Source organism: Pan troglodytes, chromosome 15, assembly GCF_028858775.2.
Source record: "Pan troglodytes isolate AG18354 chromosome 15, NHGRI_mPanTro3-v2.0_pri, whole genome shotgun sequence".
Lineage (NCBI taxonomy): Eukaryota > Metazoa > Chordata > Mammalia > Primates > Hominidae > Pan > Pan troglodytes.
The window spans coordinates 69,701,768-69,721,209 of NC_072413.2; the positions used below are offsets into that span (position 1 = coordinate 69,701,768).

Genomic DNA, 19,442 nt, shown 5'->3' on the forward strand with positions numbered 1-19,442 from the left:
ATAGGCGATGCAGGACCATCTTTCCCACCCTCTTCAGTGGCTCTTTCCCCTTGATATGATGTGACAAGCAGGTATTGTGATCACTCACCTGATTTGGGATTCTTATGAAGGTGCTTTTTTGTGTGGATAGTTGTTCAGTTTGGTGTTCCTGTGGAGGCACAGTTGTTAGAGGGTTCTATTCAGTCATCTTCCTCCCCAAGTCAATATTGATACAGTATTGTTAACTAGAGTCCGTACTTTATTTACGTCAGGACGATTCATTTTTGACAAATGAAAGTGCCATCGAGGAACGCTTTGGGACCACATACTGTTAATTAAACCTCAAGTAAAAATAACTGAAAGTCTGTTGTAGCAAGAGTCAGCCATCTTTGGTCTCACCCCATGCTGGAGAACTCAGAAAGGCTCAAATAGTGTGGTCCTGTGAGACCACTGGGCAGGAAGTATGAAAATCCTACAGTTAAAGGCCTTCCACTTTTAACATGAGTTTTAGTCAACTAAAACTCTCATCCCTTATTTTGAAAATCTTGCCTTTTTCTGCTCTGGAACTCTTGAAACCCCTGAGTTTTGGACTCTTTAGTCATGCAGACTTTAGTTGTATAATCTTTTTTATTTTTGAGATGGAGTCTCACTCTGTCACCTAGGCTGGAGTGCAGTGGCGTGATCTTGGCTCACACAACTTCTGCCTCCCGGGTTCAAGCGATTCTCCTGCCTCAGCCTCCCAAGTAGTTGGGATTACAGGCACACACCACCATGCCCAGCTAATTTTTGTATTTTTAGTAGAGACAGGGTTTCGCCATGTTGGTCAGGCTGGTTTCGAACTCGTGACCTCAGATGATCCACCAGCCTCAGCCTCCCAAAGTGCTGGGATTACAGGCATAAGCCACCCCGCCCAGCCCTAGTTTTGTAATCTTTAACCGATGTTTGAAATACATCGACCAGCAGCTTCCAGAGCCAATAGGAATGCCAGCTGCCATGGGGAAGGAGCACTCACTGTGCCCCTTGGCCTTGGATGTGAGTCTGAAGAGCCATAGCCCTGCTTGAGTCTACTCTCCCCTCCTCAGCTTGGTCCTAGAGAGCATCACCACAATCCCTAGTTGTGAGGAAAGCAAGACAGAGGCATGGAGACGGTAGACCTTTTACTTCTCTTTCTTCTGTCTCTTGCCACTGCCAGACTTCCGTGACAAATGTCAGTGGTGCCAATGTGAAAAAAGTGAAAAAAGTTGAAAGTGTCCCTGACAGTCTTAAGTATTTTTACTTTTTAAAGTGCAGACTAAGCCCTAGTGGTCATCTGTCACTTTGAGAGCAGACATTTAAATTATGATGAGAAAGCCAGGAAGGCCAGCCAGGCATCGCTGTTAATAGTTCATGAAAAATTCACTGTTGTTCAACCCAGCCATCACCCGTACCCCGGACAGCACTTTTATAGCTGACATAATGATCCTGAGATACACATGTCTTTGCCCTGCTTCTCCTCAGTACCATGAGCTCCCGACACTCTGCCAGCCCAGTGGTTTTCACCAGTGCCCGGAGTTCACCTAAAGAAGAGCTTCATCCAGCTGCCCCCTCACAGCTCGCACCATCCTTCTCCTCCTCTTCCTCCTCCTCCTCTGGTCCTAGGAGTTTTTACCCTCGCCAGGGCGCTACTAGCAAGTACCTGATTGGATGGAAAAAACCCGAAGGAACCATAAACTCCGTGGGATTTATGGACACGAGAAAGTAAGAGTTACTTTCCTTCCCTTGCTGGTGGCTTGCTTTTAACAGGACAGAGAATAGAAAAGCTTGGCGTGATCTCTTACAACAAAAGAGGCCAGGCTAGGGGGTTGGCAGGAGTTGGTCTGTTGGTGGGATTATTATTTTTTTTCCTAAGTAATATTTTCTTAAATTATTTCTCTGCCTCATTCCTTAAATAAGATGTATTGCAAAATGTTAGGATTTGAGAATCTTAGATCTTGAAAAGGGTGTGTTTGAAGGATACACTTCAGAATAATTGCCCCTCTGGTGCTAAGACCATACTAGTCCCTTTGATTAAATTAATCACAGCCTTCCTGTGTAATTCTTAACTAGGCCAGTAGGCACCAGAGGGAATATTACAAAGTGAGTGAGTACCCCTGAAAATAAAGGACTTTTTGACAAGGTAGTACAGCAAAAAATTAAATGATTCATTCAATTATTTTGTTTTCGTTTGTGCAAAGGTTGCATTTTGGATGTATACCCTGTGGTCGTTTAGTAAATCTGTTGCTAATTTTGGCTTAGTAAAACTAATAGCTTTATTTAAAAGAGTGACTTATTCATCAGATTTTATTTTGTGTTTCAAATTGGTTTTGTTTCTTCAGTAAGCGTTTATATGAGTAGATTCTCATATAAACAGAAGTAATTATCTGTTTCTCCACATAATATTTCTCTATTGACTTATATTGACTTACATCCTTTAGAGCCCATCATGCCCTTGAGCTAGCCTTGTTGAGTTGGTATGTATCATCTCTTCTCTTTTTTTTCCAGGCGTCATCAGAGCGATGGCAATGAAATAGCCCACACCAGGCTGCGTGCCTCAACCAGAGACCTCCGGGCATCTCCTAAGCCAACCTCCAAGTCCACCATTGAAGAAGATCTAAAGAAACTAATTGATCTTGAAAGCCCAACTCCTGAATCACAGAAGAGTTTTAAGGTACAAGACAGAGCTCAGGGTAGATGGCAATTAGAAACAAGCCAGACATGATGGGGCTATTAACCATAGTCACACTTTCCAGAAAGTGTTGGTTACTGGCTGTTCTTCACTAAGTCTCACTTCCTGCTATCATCCCATTTCCCTGATAACTGGTCCACAGTGTTTGACAGTGCTCTGTCCCTGCAGCCACATCTCATTAGTCATGGTTTCTATTAACCTGGTCCTACCCCTACAGCTGTTTATTCTTCTGCTGTGTCCTGCTCAGAGTGCATGATTCCCTGAACATCACTTAGGTGATATGACTTCTTGGAAACTGTGCAGAGACACCTGTGGCTCCTATGGAAAGCTAGAACGTTTTCCATAAGGGTTTTACTGTCTTCTGTCCAGAGGGTCCTCGTCTTCTCAGAAATGGCCCCATTTGCTCCTGACCCTGTCTAGCAAACCTACTGGCCATATATGGTATTCTCTTCACTCAGAGAAACTGCCTGATAGACAGTCGCTCTCATTGCCACACCCACAAAAGTAAATGTACAGCTGCTGCTTCAATCCAGCAATCTAAGTCTACCCACACACCTTCAGAACTTTCCAAACTCTCTTGACTTCATAAAGCCTTCTATTTTATGCTCAGAATTCCAGACGGTAAATGTCTTCTCTAAAACCCAGTCTCTCTGCACCAAGTCCTGAATACCTGTCCAGTGTGTACGTTTTTGTGTTGTCCAGACCTTTATGTGACCACATGGAAAGGTTTGTGTACTCGTCTCAGCTTGTAAGACCTTTGGAAACTCACTTAAGGCTCTCTCCTTTCTTGTTCTATAAAGTGTGGAGTCTCACGCCCCCGGGGATTGGAATGGGTGTTTATTGAGCTGGGCCTGAAGTTACGTCACTCTGAGTATAGGTATTTCTGTCTGAGGTCTTCTGGGTCTCCTAGGAGAAGGGAGTGCACCCCCAGAAAGGTCATGGCTGCAAACTTTGAAGTCTTCTGTTCTCTAGGTTCTTAGGTGGATGATTTGTAGTCTATTTGAAGAGACTAGAAAGCTTTAAGAAGAACCTTGAGAATTGAATTGATTGAAATGGAAGCTAGAATATTTCCTAAACCACACACCAGCTTCAGACTGTGATCAGAGTGCAAGAGGCATGGCGGGTGGAGCAGCTGTGTGGGGCTGCCGCCCTCAGGCTTCCCTAGCACCATGCTAGCGTGTGTGTGCGTGTGCATGCATCTCCCCAGATAGGCCAGATAAACCCCCTAAACCTAAAAAATCAACATTCATAGGAACTGAATGTACCCCCAAAGACCACTTTAGAGTTTTGTCGAGAAATAAATGATTTGTTAACATGATTTATGTTAATAAATCATTGTACAGATGTAGCCATTCTTGATTTCTGTAATTTCCATCTCATAAGCCAGCACTTAACAGTTCTGACTCATCATTCAGGGCACAAATGGTTTCCTTAGCAACCTTGCGAAAGACAGTGCTTGAAACTTCTTTCTTTATCCACCAAAACCCAAAGAGGTATATTAAAATGTTCAAGTACCAGTTTGAAAATAAAAATTATTTCAGATTTTTCCTTTGAGGTTAAAGGGAAATAAAACCTGCCCTGAAGGGAGTTTTTCTTCCAACTCCTAGTTTAACATTTTTGGCAAGGGGAAAGCTCAGAGCCTTCATTCTTTTGATTTACTTATGCAGTAGAAATAATTGAAGGCAAATGTCTGATTTTGTCCTTATTCCAGGTCTTGGCTTTTATTTCCAAAATGAATTACTTTAGCATTCCTATTTGAAACAGGAGTGTGCTTTCTTTATGTTGTGACTGTATTACTGTGAGACTCTGCGAAGAAAGTGCTTCTGCTGGCTGAACCATCACAGTGAGAAGGCTGGAAGCAGGAACTGGGAATAGGCCCAGGTTTTCTCTCTCCAGTTTCATCTTATTTGAGCAGGTTTAGTTTCAGATGAGTTCAGCTTAGTAGCTCCCTTTGTCTTCTGAGAGTCGTCATCTGAATGATGGAGGCTCTGCTGTGTCAGTAAGGCTGGCATGCCCTTGAGAGGTCTTCCAGGCCACTCCTGGCTCAAGGCTCTGAGTCACTGCCTCAGGCTTCAGGATACTAGGTGTCATGGCCAGCTTTGGGCTGTGACACTCCAAAGCCACTCATGTGCCACATTGATTTTCCTGGATAGCCAGTGCTACCTATGAGTTTTTGTTAATATTGAGTGGCAGGGTCACTCCCAGGCTCATTTGTCAGCAGAGCAAGGACCTCAAGAACAGTGGCAGAGCTACAGCACTCTAAGAAACCTCACTGGCAAGCAGAGATAGGATAACGTTATTTTCCCCAAGGGTGGCATACAGTCTGACAAGTGAACAGACAGTAGTGCCAGTGCTCTCAGGTATATACCAAAGGAGGTGGCTTCGTGTGGCTCCAGTATTTAGGAAGAGTTTCTTGTGAGTGCAGGTGACACATGTCACTAATAGCCAGGGGCACTGAAAAGAATGAGAGAACAGGAGACTGGCATGAAACAAAACTCCACCTCTCCAGGCCCCATTCCTCAACTGTGAGAGAGAGGACCAGAGGAGATCAGTGGTGCCCAACCAGTCTTAAAGCTCAGGAAGCCTTTTTTTTTTTTTTTTTAAATCACACATGGAACCCCATTATATAGAATTCAGACAGTAGAGTTTCTCTTATGGGAGGGATGGGATGGTCTGGACTCCTGGGTCCCACTTGAACCTCTCCGTAGCGGTGGTGCTATAAGGAACCCTTAGGGCCTCCTTGGAGCACAAGTTAGAACCAGCCCCCTTCTCGAATGTCCTCTGAAATCCCTTCCAGGTGTGATCCCACTTCCAGTGCCATCCCACTCCACTGCGATTCTTTCCCAAGGGCTGGCAGCACCAGGCAGCGCTCCTGGGCAATCCCAGGTACAACCTGCAAGGCAGGCAGGGGCTGCTCTTGGGAAGCAGTTAGTTCTGCACACCTTTAAGACTGGAGTTAAAGAGGATGGGGCAAGGGGCCATCTCAACATTCTTGGACAAGGCTGGGTTCTCCTACCTTTTAATGAGCAGAACGCCTTCGGGGTAGGTTGCTTCCTCTGCTTCCTGTCCTGCCTCCCTTCACTGCAGGGTGTTTTAACTTTTCATAGGGCACCCTGCTTAAAGAAGCTCTTCAAGGTAGCTGTTCATGGCCTTGAAGCATATTAACATTTCCCAAAGAGGCTGAAACTAGAATTGGCAGAGGATTTCACACCTGTAAAACCATCAGGCTGGGGATACTGGAAAAGGAAATCCCTTTACTAAAACCAGGGGTGCTGAAAACTATTTAGCAGCAGTTTTTCCATACAGAAATCTGAGATCTGACCTGGCAGGCGGGAGCCTTATGTGATAGTCCTAGAACCTTGCAGGTGGAGATGTTTTATTTGGTTTTATTTTTTAATCTGGTTTTATTTTTTAAGAAAATTACAGTTAGCAAGCCATATAATGGCTCTAATGCTCACTCTTCTCCACAAAAAGAGAAGGGAAATTATCACTTTCATTCCAAGTTCTCTCTCTCAAAGCATTTATCACAGCAATTTAGTTTCTAGACAAGTACATATGTACCTTGGATTTAATTCATCATGAATTTTTTTAAAGTGAGAATAATTTTTACCCAGTTGGTCACATCTTGGGTGTATTCACAATGTGTTTGATTCATAATCTTTTGGTATTTATGCAGCAGCTGTGCATACCACATTGAGGGTAGCCTGGACCTGATTCACCCCTGGCTTGTTGAGCGGAAGCATGCTAGGCCCTGTGTATCCACTGTATTTCTGGGTCTGTAATCAGCCCACTAAATGGAGCATTTGCTAAATCATTCTCTCTCTGCCCCTTCAGAGTGTCATGGGAAGTCCCAGGGTGGCTTTCAACCAGCAGTGACACCCTCCTCACATCTTCACCTGTTCTCCACATCATTTTCCCTATCGAGGCAGACAGTGGCCTAAGAGGAAATGAATAAGGATAACTTTATTGTTCATGGGTCAAATGCTCTGTTGCCTTTCAGGTTGCTATTTTTAAGGTATCTGCTGTTCTCAGTGAAGGGATACTCAGAAGCTTGCTATTTGCAGAAAAAATCTCAAGTAAAATCAAATTTGGTCACAAAGGCAAAAGATAAGAGATACATCTGGAACTATTTGTCATGTATATTTAAATATATAATTATTTGTCATTTAGAAAGCTGACTTCCCTATTCTTTCTTTATTTTTTGAGACAGAGTCTCACTCTCTTGCCCAGGCTGGAGTGCAGTGGTGCAGTCATGGCTCACAGCAACCTCTGCCTCCCAGGTTCAAGCGATTCTCCTGTCTCAGCCTCCTGAGTAGCTGGGATTACAGGCGTGCACCACTGCGGCTGGGTAATTTTTGTATTTTTAGTAGAGACAGGGTTTCACCATGTTGGCCAGGCTGGTCTCAAACTCCTGACCTCAAGTGATCTGCCCACCTCGGCCTCCCAAAGTGCTGGGATTACAGGCATGAGCCACCGCGCCCAGCCTACCCTATTCTTATTTCATGAATAGAAATGCATCTTCAAAAAATGAATTTTCTCCAAAACTCATGAAATTTATCTACCTCGATAGGTTCAGTTGGTGTAAGTTAGTAGTTAATCAAGAGCTACCTGCTATGTGAGTTAAAATATTTTGATGATCAAATACCCTTGTTGCCCAGCAAGCATGTTATCATCCGACAAGCTTGTCAGGATACCCTCTTGGCACTGTGGCTCTCTCTTCCCCCGGGGGCCATAACACCATTTCATCATGCCACTGACACCTGCCATTGTGCTCAGTCCAGCGTTTTGTTTAATCCCTGTGGTAATCCTGAGAGGTTTTGTGCTCCCGTTGTACAAATGAGGAATTAGACTCAGAGAGATTGTATGATTTGGTCAGAGACACAGGATTCAAATAAAACCCACATTTATCTGATCCTAAAGTCTTGTTTTTAACCACACACGATCTTGATAGATCCACTTAATCACATACCTGAATCACATAGGGAGCACTGATAGACTGCAGGCAGCGTGCCAGGCTAAGGAATAATGACCAGGAATTCTTGGGTTAGCTCCTTGAGGTTGTAGAAATAGACAGTGGGCCCTGAAGCTTCCTTGCTAGGGGTGTGTCTGGAGCAGTAACTTGGTTATCCCACCCTCCCCCAACCTTGGTCTCAGGGATCTGAACCAGAAAATTGACTTTCTTTTGTCTTGATCCTGTTTTTCAGTTCCACGCACTCTCCTCTCCTCAGTCTCCTTTCCCCAGCACCCCCACCTCACGGCGGGCCTTGCACAGAACACTGTCGGACGAGAGCATTTACAGTAGCCAGAGGGAGCACTTTTTCACCTCCAGGGCGTCACTTCTGGACCAAGCCCTGCCCAACGACGTCCTCTTCAGTAGCACGTACCCTTCTCTCCCCAAGTCGCTCCCATTGAGGAGGCCTTCTTACACCTTAGGAATGAAATCGCTGCATGGTAAGTGGTCTTTCAGCTGCAGCCTGGATGGCCCTGTTGATGATGGTCAGTGTCCCCAGACGTGGCTGCCACTCATGTGCTCAGAGAGGGGTCCTGTATCCATGCTCAGATGGTCTCAGCTCACCCGCCCCTTCCTCATTTGCCCTCTCTCTCCTGTAATCCCAGACCACCATAGTCACCTGGGTTGCTTGCTAGAAATAACAGATTCCCTCACTGGACCCAAGACCTCCTGAGTTTGAATCTCCAAAAGAATAGTCTGGGAATTGGTATTCTTTTTTTTTTTTTTTTTTTTTTTTTGAGACGGAGTCTCGCTCTGTCGCTCTCGGCTCACTGCAAGCTCCGCCTCCCGGGTTCACGCCATTCTCCTGCCTCAGCCTCCCGAGTAGCTGGGACTACAGGCGCCCGCTACCACGCCCGGCTAATTTTTTGTATTTTTAGTAGAGACGGGGTTTCACCGTGTTAGCAAGGGTGGTCTCGATCTCCTGACCTCGTGATCCGCCCGCCTCGGCCTCCCAAAGTGCTGGGATTACAGGCGTGAGCCACCGCGCCCGGCCGGGAATTGGTATTCTTAGCAACCATGCCAGCTGCTGTTATGATTGGGCAAATTTGACTAGCACTAGATTAGTTAGTTCTTAGAGAGTGGTATCCGCTGCTTCCTGTAGCTACCATAAGAACCCAGACTTGCCATTGCTGTCATTCTTTCCCAGGCTGTAAGGAAATTGCCTGTGGTGTCAACCACTCATTTGTTGACTCATTGATTTTTTCGTGCAGTGAGCAGGCAAGCATTATGTAAGGAAAAGGCTTGTGGATGATGGGTAACTCCATGTTCTTGCACCTGGTCCACATATGCCTTGTTTGCTTTGTGACCCAACTAGATCCCAGTTTTATTAAGGGCCACGTTCTGGCACTCGGGATTTAAATTTGGTTTTTCCCTTTTTCCTGTCTCTGTCCCACCCCATTCCAGGGCTCTACACCTCCCCTCATAGCTGTGGCCCAGCACAGCAGATGCCTGTCACGGAACCAGTGTTCTTGATCATTTGCCGGATGCACTGCTGTCACCCTTCCTCCCTTCTGTCCTTTTTCCTTTGGTGAACTCTGCTGCAGCTTTTATATCTCCAGTGTCCATTCATACCCATGTTTCTTTTCCTTCTGCTGCTTCTCTGGAACAGTAATTTCTTTACATCTCTTGCTTTTGCTCCCTTATTTTTGAGCTCTTAGCCCACGCTCATGAATGTTCCTCCATGTCTCTGTCCTACTCACTGTTCAGCAGCGCAGTCCCACCCACCCTGCTCGCCCCGAGGATCATGCCAGCTTCCCCTGCTCCTTAAATCTCCTTAAATAAAGCTGCTCCATCCACCTGCAGCTAAAATCTGGGTTGTCTTTGCGCCAGGAAGTCACCTCCGATGAACCAAGGTTGGCACATGAAATGACCACTTTTTGTCAGCAGACTCCAGAACAAGCCTTCTGGTAGTGACCTCCTGCCCCTAACCTTTTTCTCTTCTTCTCTCCCTACATCGGGGTCAGTCTTCCCTGAATTCCATTATTCCTGCCTTACTTTGATTGCTCTCTTATTTCCCTGTACTTTTAATTTGCCTTTGCAGTGTAAAGGTAACCCCTTTGTGAAGTCTTCTCTGCATGTGTCATATCAGAGTAGGTCCTGAGTAGTAGAAGCCTACATTCCGAAAGAACAGCCCAGAAATCTGTGTCCCACATGTGGTCATTGTCCAGACGAGGAGTCCTGGGACTAGAGGCCCCATGTGAGTCCACAATGGAAAGGCAGGGACAGGCGGCCCTCTCTGAGCCCCTTCCCTTCACTTTTTCTTGTTTTCCTGAATAAGATAGCAGCTGCAGTGATTTCACCCCCTAACCAGGCAGTCCTCATTGGGCTGATCCCTCAGCCCTGCCTTGCTTTGGTGACCTCCACTGAAATGTGTTTGGGGGATGAGGAAGGGTGACTTCTTTTATCCCCCACATGGAAATTCGGGCCCCAGAGATAAAAGGGCAGAAGGGTTGTGAGTTACACACAGAATTATCTCCCCTCCTACTTACCCTTGGTAGGAGCACATTTAAGTAGAACTGAACATTTAATATCTTGCAGTGTTTGTTAACTTCCATTTACTCATAATTTTGCTGATTTTGAGCACAGTAATAACCAGCAACTGTACTTCAGAGAAGTTCTTTTCGTAATTTGAAAGGGAAAACAAAGCATTTAATACACTGGCTTACCGGGCTGTCATAATACATGAAACTCTTTAACTCCTGGTAAACAGGTCTTTCTGGAGTCACTTAAATATTCTAGCTGAGCATTTAGCTTTAGCTGTGTGTTTGCATGGACCTGAGTGTCGCAGTCACCTTCCAAGGGTGCTCCTTCTCGTGGAGTGGTGTGCTCTGCCCTTGCTTCCACCCAGCTTCTGCCTACTGAGGGCATTTCTATGTCATGAGCGTCGTTTCCCCTGGACCCCAGCAGCCCGCCCTTCCTGTTATCTGCCTGCATGAACCTGAGCAATAGAAGCTGCCTTCAGTGTTCAGGGTGGCTCACTCTGCCCAGTCCTCCCTGCCAAGCAGATCTTAGTTGTTAATATGTCAGTTTGTTGTTACAATGGTTTAATATTTGTATTCAACAAAATGTCCCCTTAGGAAGAGCTTGGGATGTTAGACTGCTGCAACCCAAAATTGGTCCAAAGAATAGCTCGTGTGATGACTGCATCCTAGGGAAGAATAATGCCAGTTCCACCCCTAAAATCACCTTCCTGTCTTAGCTCTGTCTGAGTAACCCAGCACACTCACATCCCTTGATTTGCCCCTCACACCCCCTTGGACACCTTTGACCATGGAACCCAGTGGGCTGCCCCTGAACAGCAGAGAGGGCAGGCATGGGCCTTCTGTCCCTTACCACTCCCGGGCCAGATAAAAATAAACCCTATTAAACTGGGCGTGGTGGCTCACGCCTGTAATCCTAGCACTTTGGGAGGCTGAAGCAGGTGGATTACGAGGTCAGGAGTTCAAGACCAGCCTGGCCAACATAGTGAAACCCTGTCTCTACTAAAAATACAAAAATTAGCCGGGCATGGTGGCACATACCTTTAGTCCTAGCTACTTGGGAGGCTGAAGCAGGAGAATTGCTTGAACCCTGGAGGCAGAGGTTGCAATGAGCCGAGATCATGCCACTGCACTCCAGCCTGGGCTACAGAGTGAGAATATGTCTCAAAAAATAAAAAAATAAGCCCTATTGTCCCCTCTAATAGGAAGAAACATCCCTGGTCTGGCTCCAAAATCCAGCTCCCTGTTGAAGTAGGCCTCTTCTTCCTGGCCCAAATCCCTTGACTCTGTGCAGGAAAGTAGATGCTAGTGCTGCCTAGGCCCTGCTGTGGACAGACAGCTCTCACAAAAGCAGACTTAGTGCCTCCGTGCAAAACTAACTTTGCCATGACTCACTGCTGGAAGGCAGATGATGGGAGGTTGTGAAAAAATGAAGGCAGACTAGAGGAAGCCGATTCCTATTTCAAGTCAGCTTTAGAATAGCCACTAACAGCCTGCTAACCTGGACATTGATAACAGTCACAAATGGCTTACAATCTATTGTGGTAACAGGAAAGAGGTAAGTTTTGAGTGGCTCTTCCACAGGCACAAGAAGCATCTCATTCCTCCTCCCTTCCTGCAGGAGAGTTCTCGGCCTCGGACAGCTCCCTCACTGACATCCAGGAGACCCGCAGGCAGCCTATGCCCGACCCTGGCCTGATGCCCCTGCCTGACACTGCTGCAGACTTGGATTGGTCCAACCTGGTAGATGCTGCCAAAGCCTATGAGGGTGAGTCCACTGAATCCACACAAGACAGCCCAGGATCCTGCAGCGGAGTGAGCAGTCTCCATCCACTCTACTTCTGTGGACATACTCACAACATATGTGCCTCACCAGATGAGCTATCAGTTACTGAGCATTCAGTAGGGACCAGACCCTAAGCTGGACACTTAGGCACATGTTTTATGTAATCAGATGCCACCTGGTGTTTCCTCCACAGGATTCATAACATGAATGCCTCACCTCCTCCGTATATGGGAAGGGCAATGGGTAGAGGAATCCCAGCTGTCCCTTGACTAAAAAGAACATGTATCCAGAGAGGATCTTTCATCACATCGCAAGACATTGTTGCTAAATGTCACAGTGCCTGCCCTGCTTGGCCACGCGCCTATCCTCACAAATGTGGGGCGCCCCCTTTGCCGTTCTCCCTCGTCTCCGTGCGCGGTAGCGCGTTGTCTGTCTGCATTGTCTCCTTGCCAGCCTGCTGGCCGTGTGCTCGCTTTATGCTGGCGGTTCTTAAATGCAGGTCCTCAGACTGGTGCTGATCTTGCCTGCTGTAATGAAAACACAAAAAGTAGTGCAGTATGTGTGTGTTGACATAAGATTGTCAGCTGGGGTTTTTGTTTTTTGAGTGAAGACTGACTTTTTTCTAAGTTTAAAGATCTTTCTAAAATTTTTATTCTTATTCTTTACAAAATTATAGCAGGTGATTTTTTTTTCTGTTTTTGTTGTTGTTGTTGCTCTTAATTAGGAGAATTGAAAATTGCTATTTAGTCAGGTTTTAATTTTGGGGAGAAATGTACTAGGCCACAGAATCTGTACGTCGGGCAACCATGGAATGGTCAGCAGCGAATCCTTTTACCTCCATGCTGTTTATTTAGCAGATGGAAATTCCCAGTTCTAACTTGATTTTTCAATTTGTTGGTTAATCTCCTTCATATACAAATGGTAGAAGTTTTGGTTTCTAATGGGAGATTATTTTAAATTTGATTTAGTTTTCTTGGCTTAAATTTTAACTTGGTATGTTTTGGAATACAGGTGGTATGGATTTATGTTAAAGCCAACCAGAGTGTCCAGGAATCTTGTGGTGGAAAACATACTTCAAGAAGTTTTAAGCATAATGCTAGCTCTCGAACACATTTATTTCATTGCTGAGTGGAAAGCCTTGGTCTGGAAATTTGGCACAAGGACTGTTTCCAGAGAAACATTTCATAGAATGCTACAGTGATGAGCAGGGAAGAGGGGGGACTAGAAATTGACTCACAAATGTTTCTTAAAGGGAAATTACATGGCTACAATCCTCTTATAGCTAAAACAGTCATATTTTTCCCTGTGAGGGTTGGGAAATAAGATTTCCAGTGCAGGATGCACTGGAAATACTAGACATGACTGCCAACTAGACCACTTGTTGACTTTGATAGATAGGGCCAGGGATGTGGTTCCAAAATACTAAATGGTTTCTTCTCTCCTTTCCAGTCCAGAGAGCCTCATTTTTTGCTGCTAGTGATGAAAACCATCGCCCCTTGAGTGCTGCATCCAACAGTGATCAGCTGGAGGACCAGGCTCTGGCCCAGATGAAGCCTTACAGCAGGTTGGTCCCAGTGCAAGGGCAGCACTCTGCACCTTGTGTCACATCTGCCAGTGACTGCATCTGTGGGGAGAAGAGATGGAAGCCACACGGAGTAGCTGAGTGAAGCTCATCACTGCAGGGCTAGACACTTTACATTTTAGTCAGAACGCTTTGTAACTGAATACTGTAGACATAATTAAACTATTCTTGATGACTTATACGGCCATAATGATGAATATTCATTATTATTTAATGTCATAATACATTTATGCCCTCAGGGCCAGTTGGGGCAGGTAGGAGAGACCATTTGCTCTAAGTATCCCTGTGCTCTGTGCTGTGTAGTCCTGCAGTCTGGGTTTTCAGTCTCTTTCGCAGTGTTGCTGATGGTCATGCTTATACACGCACTTGCTGAGTCCTAGTGGCTCCCAGTGTGCTGCTTCACGTCTGTGTGTTGGAAAGCTAAATCACCAGGATGGTTAAGATGGTATGAAGGTGAAAAGTAGGCAATAACTGAGGTCCTAAGGGCTTCTCAGTCAGGAGCAGGGACTTTACAACTTCTGTTTATGCAGAGACCGACTTTTCTGTTTTCCCCTTAGTTTCAAAATGGTGAGGTTGCTAGATTTATGTGTGCTAATTTCTGTATGTTAAAGCATCCCATCAGTCAGGTATGGAACATTTAGTAAGCACTTCTTGTTGCAGAATAATTTCATTCATTTGAAATCTCTTCCCTTAAAACCCTTTGAGGCTGGGATTGGTGGCTCATGCCTGTAATTTCAGCACTTCGGGAGGCCAAGGCGGGCAGATTGCCTGAGCTCAGGAGTTTGAAACCAGCCTGGGCAACATGCTGAAACCCTGTCTCTACTAAAAATACAAAAAATTATCTAGGCGTGGTGGTGCACACCTGTAGTCCTAGCTACTCGGGAAGCCAATGCATGAGAATCACTTGAACCCAGGAGGCGGAGGTTGCAGTGAGCCGAGATCGCACCACTGTACCCCAGCCTGGGTGACACAGCGAAACTCTGTCTTAAGAAAAAGGAAAAAACCTTTCAAGAGTGATTAAAACTCCAGGTATCTGTAAAACTTGGTCAGAAACGGACAATAACAGGAAAGGCAATTGAAGTAAATGGCACAGATAAACTGGGGCTTGCCATTGAGGACTTCTCTGAACAAGTCTGCAAGGAAGTGCTCTCAACGAGAAGGCACAAGAATAGGGGATCATTTGTTATGAGTATAGGAGAGAGGCCGCACTTACCTCTGGCACTGCTGGGGTGAGGAGAGCAGCAATCAGGCTGACTGCTGAGAACTTTAAAAATGCATATCCCAGAAGCAAGCCCCAAATGTGCCTCGTTAGGAAGGAGCCTCCAACAAAGAGAAGTGTGAGTGAGCCAAGACTGTTTTCCTGTGAAAGGATTATTAAAAAATCAGCAGATGAGGGTGATGACAGGCTCTTTTCTTGGGTCAGCGTGGACTGAACAAATGGAAATGGAGGTGAACAGACAGAATGCTCCTGAGCGTTGCTGCAGTCCTGATGAGCTGCAGTGGCTTTGCGAAGGATACCACTGCTGCCCGGCCCCAGCCTCGTTGTGTCTGTCCAGCACTGCCCCTTTTCTACCACATCTGTGGCCTTCAGCCCACCCAAAATCGGACCAGCCTGCCGTACCATACTATGCGGTTATGGACTGCAGCTGACCATGTCCCTTCTCAAACCCATTCATTGTCAGCTTTTCATTGGCCTTCCTGCCTTAGGGATTGGAGGTCATGGTCACTCCATCAGCCCACAGCCTTGCCACACTGTACACCACGGTGGGTTTTGCCTTCTGGGGCCTCTTGTAGACTTAGGATTAGCAGAAGACATCAACACAGTTCATTTGAGGTCAGGAATTGTGACTTGAATCTTTATTTTTAAAGTAAAGAATACCTTTTACTCCGTGACCTGGAAAATTCGGAGTCACTTAGCTCTTTCCCATTGGCGCTGGGAAGAGGCTCTGCATGTTTTCCCGATGGAAGACTTTGGGTTCTCTGTGGTGTGCCCCTGAGGATGTATAGCTTGGCTAGGAATCAGGAAAATTTGGCAGCTTGAACTCAGGTAGAGGAGAGTGTGGCAAGAAAAGTTGTCAGTTCCTCAGCCATAGGACCCTCGGGGTGAGAGCGTGCCCAGCCATGCCGTCTGTCTAGCTCGCTGGCTGGCCTGCCGTACCCCAGCTCACACTTCTTTCGGTACTCCACTAGCACGGCATGATTAGCATGCCATAAACAAAAGAAAACATGAGAAAATGAGAAGAAAATGGTTTTTTGATCAGACTGGGACAGAATTTAAGACATTAAGCCTAGGCTAACAAGATACTTAGACCAGTGGTTTAAGATGTAGGCATGATACCTTAGCTGCAATTGCATGAGTAGCTAAGACCACACACTTGGGACCAGAGACGACCTGCCTATCACATCAGCTCCCCAGCTTCCTTCCCACACACAGGGGAGTAACTCCTCTGTCAAAGCCCACTAGAGAGATCCCAGAGCCTCCCTGGGAATCATTTTACTGTTTGACAATTATATCTGCCAGAAAGTACCTCTTGTGCTGCCAAAGAGACCATTTTCACTATTGTGCTTCATTCTTTAGTCGTGAGGATGCAGCATCTTTAACAAAGGAAGCTATTGATTGGCTGCAGTTCAAGCTTGTATTACCTTTTTTCAAGACTACCATTTTCTTTTTTAAAGTAAAAATACTCATTGGGTCGCCATACTGAGTAATTTGACATTGAAAACCATTTTATAAATACAGCCTCCTCAGAGTAAAAAAAAAAAAAAAACCCAGCCATGGAGGCCCCTGCCAACATGGTCTTTTGTTTCTTGTTCCCAGCAGTAAAGACTCCTCTCCCACTCTGGCTTCTAAAGTGGACCAGCTGGAAGGTATGCTGAAGATGCTTCGGGAAGATCTGAAGAAGGTAAACATGTATTCTCAAAGCAAATTGTCCAGTCTGTACAAACTACCCTTGAACCATGAGAGCCCTTTCTAAGTAGCGTGGTAAAATAAGACGTGGGTGTCTTCCCGGTGCCTGCACGTGTTTGGGGCTGCAGGGATTTCAGTTGCCACTGGAACACACAGCACGAGGAGGCGTTCGATGTCCGGTGTACAGAAAAACTGTTCAATAATTTGTGAAAGGCTGTGAACCTCAGCCAGCACCATCTGGGTCCTCTCCCGGCCTCCCCACTCCTTGTATAATGTGTCAGTAGCCCAGACCCCCATGTAGTCGGTGTTATTGGGGCTTTTGCACCAAAAGAACTGAATGTTTTGTTTTTTGGGTGGCCTTGACTATATATCAAGACATCAGCCACCAACACAATTGTCTAAAATTTAAGACAATCCTGAATAACAAGGATGTTAAAATACACATTAATGTACTTACATTCCAGGATTACTTAGAGCTAATCCTGCAGGGTGGAATCTCTCTAGAAGCCCTGCTCCCTGAGCTTAGAGTGTCTTAGCACCTGATACCAGTCCGTTTAGACAGGTGTTTGGAGGAACGAAGAATAGAAATGGACAAAAGATCAAAACGGGTCCATAGCTACTACTCAGAAGAGCTGGGCAAGGTGGGGCCAACACCTCTTAGCTTTTCTACTTCACTCTGCCTCCCAGGAAAAAGAAGACAAAGCTCACCTTCAGGCGGAGGTGCAGCACCTGCGAGAGGACAACCTGAGGCTACAGGAGGAGTCCCAGAATGCCTCGGACAAGCTGAAGAAGTTCACGGAATGGGTCTTCAACACCATAGACATGAGCTAGGGAAGGCTGAGGAGGACAGGAGAAGGGCCCAGACACTCCCTCCAGCGAGTGTCCTGCAGCCCTTATTCCCTCCATAGAAAGCATCCTCAGAGCACCTTCCCCGGCTTCCTACTCTGCCCCCTTTCGGGGAGTGCACAACACAATAGTTGCAGATCAACAATCATCACCTGCCTTTTGTAGAAAAGAAAAACAAAAAAAGTAAATAAAAATTTTAAACAGTAAAATAAAAGTTTAACTGCTAAAATGTGAATGTCTTTATTTTTTTGCACAATATCTTTATCTGTTATGTATTTAAGAAGAAACTGGGCCTTGGACCAGGGCGTCCCCTGGCCCATCCGCCTCTATTCCCATCAGCTTTCTTATCAACTTCAGGTAACCCAAGCTTTCCCTTGTTATTCTAACAAATATCATTATTCCTAGAAAAAGAATGTTTTTATAACTTGTTTGGGGAGTAGAGAGGGATATTTCCTTACCTTCTTCCCTAAAATGCCTGGAGAGGGAGTTGCTTTGAGAAAATGCCTACCTCCCTTGAATGACTCGTGCATGAGCTAGTGCTGTCTGTACCTGTCCTCCAGAGATCAGCAGGACCGGAGTTAAATATTTAACAGCAAGTCTGTAAACCAGAGCAGCTCTGACAGTGCCTGCAGGCCACACCCCTTCTCAGTCCTGCATTGTGAGGTCATTTCCTGCTTCTCCCTTTCCCCAGGAAGATGGTCCCACTTGTGCTGCAAGACTCTTTTTTGTTTGGCTTAATTGAGCCCCACTAAATTGGAATCAATCTCTCTTACAGCTTCCTGGCTCCAAACATTAATTGATTTCAGAATTCCCCCAAACTAAAACCTTATCTGTCTGCATTTTGAATGCATTTTGGTCAAAAGTATACGTTTTAAAGATTTTTAAAGATAAAAATGTGGCACAATTGGTTTTTTTAGCTTGCTGAAAATGACCATATCTCTAAATTAATCTTTCTCTCCAGAGCAAGACTTCACCAGTATTTGTAACTAGGAGAAGCTAACAGTGAATGTTTAATTGTGAATTTTAATTATTGCTTGTTAGGAACAATGACTGTGATACTAGAATGGGCTTTTGAAACCTGCATGTCCCAGTGTGAAATTTCAGCACGGCATTTTCTGCATCCTTTCATGGCCATCCAAAGGATTCTGCTGCAGAAATTATTGATGTGCTATTTTTCCTGTCTTGTGATGCAGGCTGCTTTGGGCCCCTGGGTCACTCTTCCAAGGCTGCTGTAGAGCACAGAGACATGGGGCTGGCCAGTGTTGACTGACCTGAGGAGACCCCTTTGTTTGTTGCCTTCATAACTGTCACTAAACCGACCCCTCTGCCCTTTCAGTGGCAACTCTGGTCTAAGGGAACATTCAGCACTCTGGCGGCATCTGATTGGAAGTTCCCTCACCCAAGTAATCTCAATTCCTTCCTCTCTCCATCCCTGAAAGAAACAGGATGGATTTTCCTCTCTTCTCCCTGCTACATTCACTACCAGATTTTTATGCTACAGTTTCATTCTTGATTGTGATTTCTCCATGGAATTTTTTTTTTTTCTGGTGACATTTCTATCATGGAAATAGGAAGATTTCGGAGTGCTTTGTAAAGATTTCAATTGTCTGTCTCTTTCTCTCTTTGACTTGTATGAAGGAGATTGTACATTGCCTGATATCTCTTTGTAAATGAGAAATATTGCTAACATCCAAGCATTCTGAAGTCTTGCTTATCCTTCTGAGTTTAGTTCTCATTTTGTTTTACATTTTGTTTGGGGACTTGGGGCAAGCTATTTATTAGAGTTTTGCAACAGAGTTCTTGTTTGAAGCCTCTAAAGACTACTTGTAAAATTCAAAGAATAAAATTCATTTTAAACGCTCTTTTAAAACACTTTGGTATTATTGCTTGAGGTTTGCTTATTTGAAAGACCACCCAATAACTCATTGACCCTCCTTGCATCCGAATTTTTTCATCAAGCTTTGTTAACACTAATGATGATTCTTGAAAATTTCTGTCCTTCTCAGAATGTTAATAAACTTTTTTACTCTGTCCACATGTCGATAGAGAATTACTATTTTGCCTTCTCTGCTTATGATTTAATATTTGCAGAGCACTTCATAATTAGCTTCCCCTTCATTATCCACGCATGGATTTTTCATAACAT

General features: G+C 45.2%; 1 protein-coding gene across 50 annotated transcripts in view; it reads left to right on the forward strand.

Moving 5' to 3' along the window:
• SIPA1L1 (signal induced proliferation associated 1 like 1) overlaps window positions 1-19,166 on the forward strand; it is a 417,177-nt gene extending 398,011 nt beyond the window's left edge. For 32 of the 50 annotated variants that reach the window (XM_063792953.1, XM_063792968.1, XM_063792990.1 and 29 more), the window contains 7 exons: window positions 1,477-1,716; window positions 2,500-2,665; window positions 7,888-8,134; window positions 11,796-11,942; window positions 13,410-13,524; window positions 16,361-16,445; window positions 17,138-19,166. In XM_063792953.1, the coding sequence (XP_063649023.1) occupies window positions 1,477-1,716; window positions 2,500-2,665; window positions 7,888-8,134; window positions 11,796-11,942; window positions 13,410-13,524; window positions 16,361-16,445; window positions 17,138-17,281 (1,144 nt within the window). In that variant the 3' untranslated portion in view covers window positions 17,282-19,166. The remainder of the gene's footprint in view (window positions 1-1,476; window positions 1,717-2,499; window positions 2,666-7,887; window positions 8,135-11,795; window positions 11,943-13,409; window positions 13,525-16,360; window positions 16,446-17,137) is intronic. The other 18 variants (XM_063792964.1, XM_063792979.1, XM_063792996.1 and 15 more) reach the window with 1 other exon arrangement.
• The last annotated feature ends 276 nt before the right edge of the window (window positions 19,167-19,442 follow it).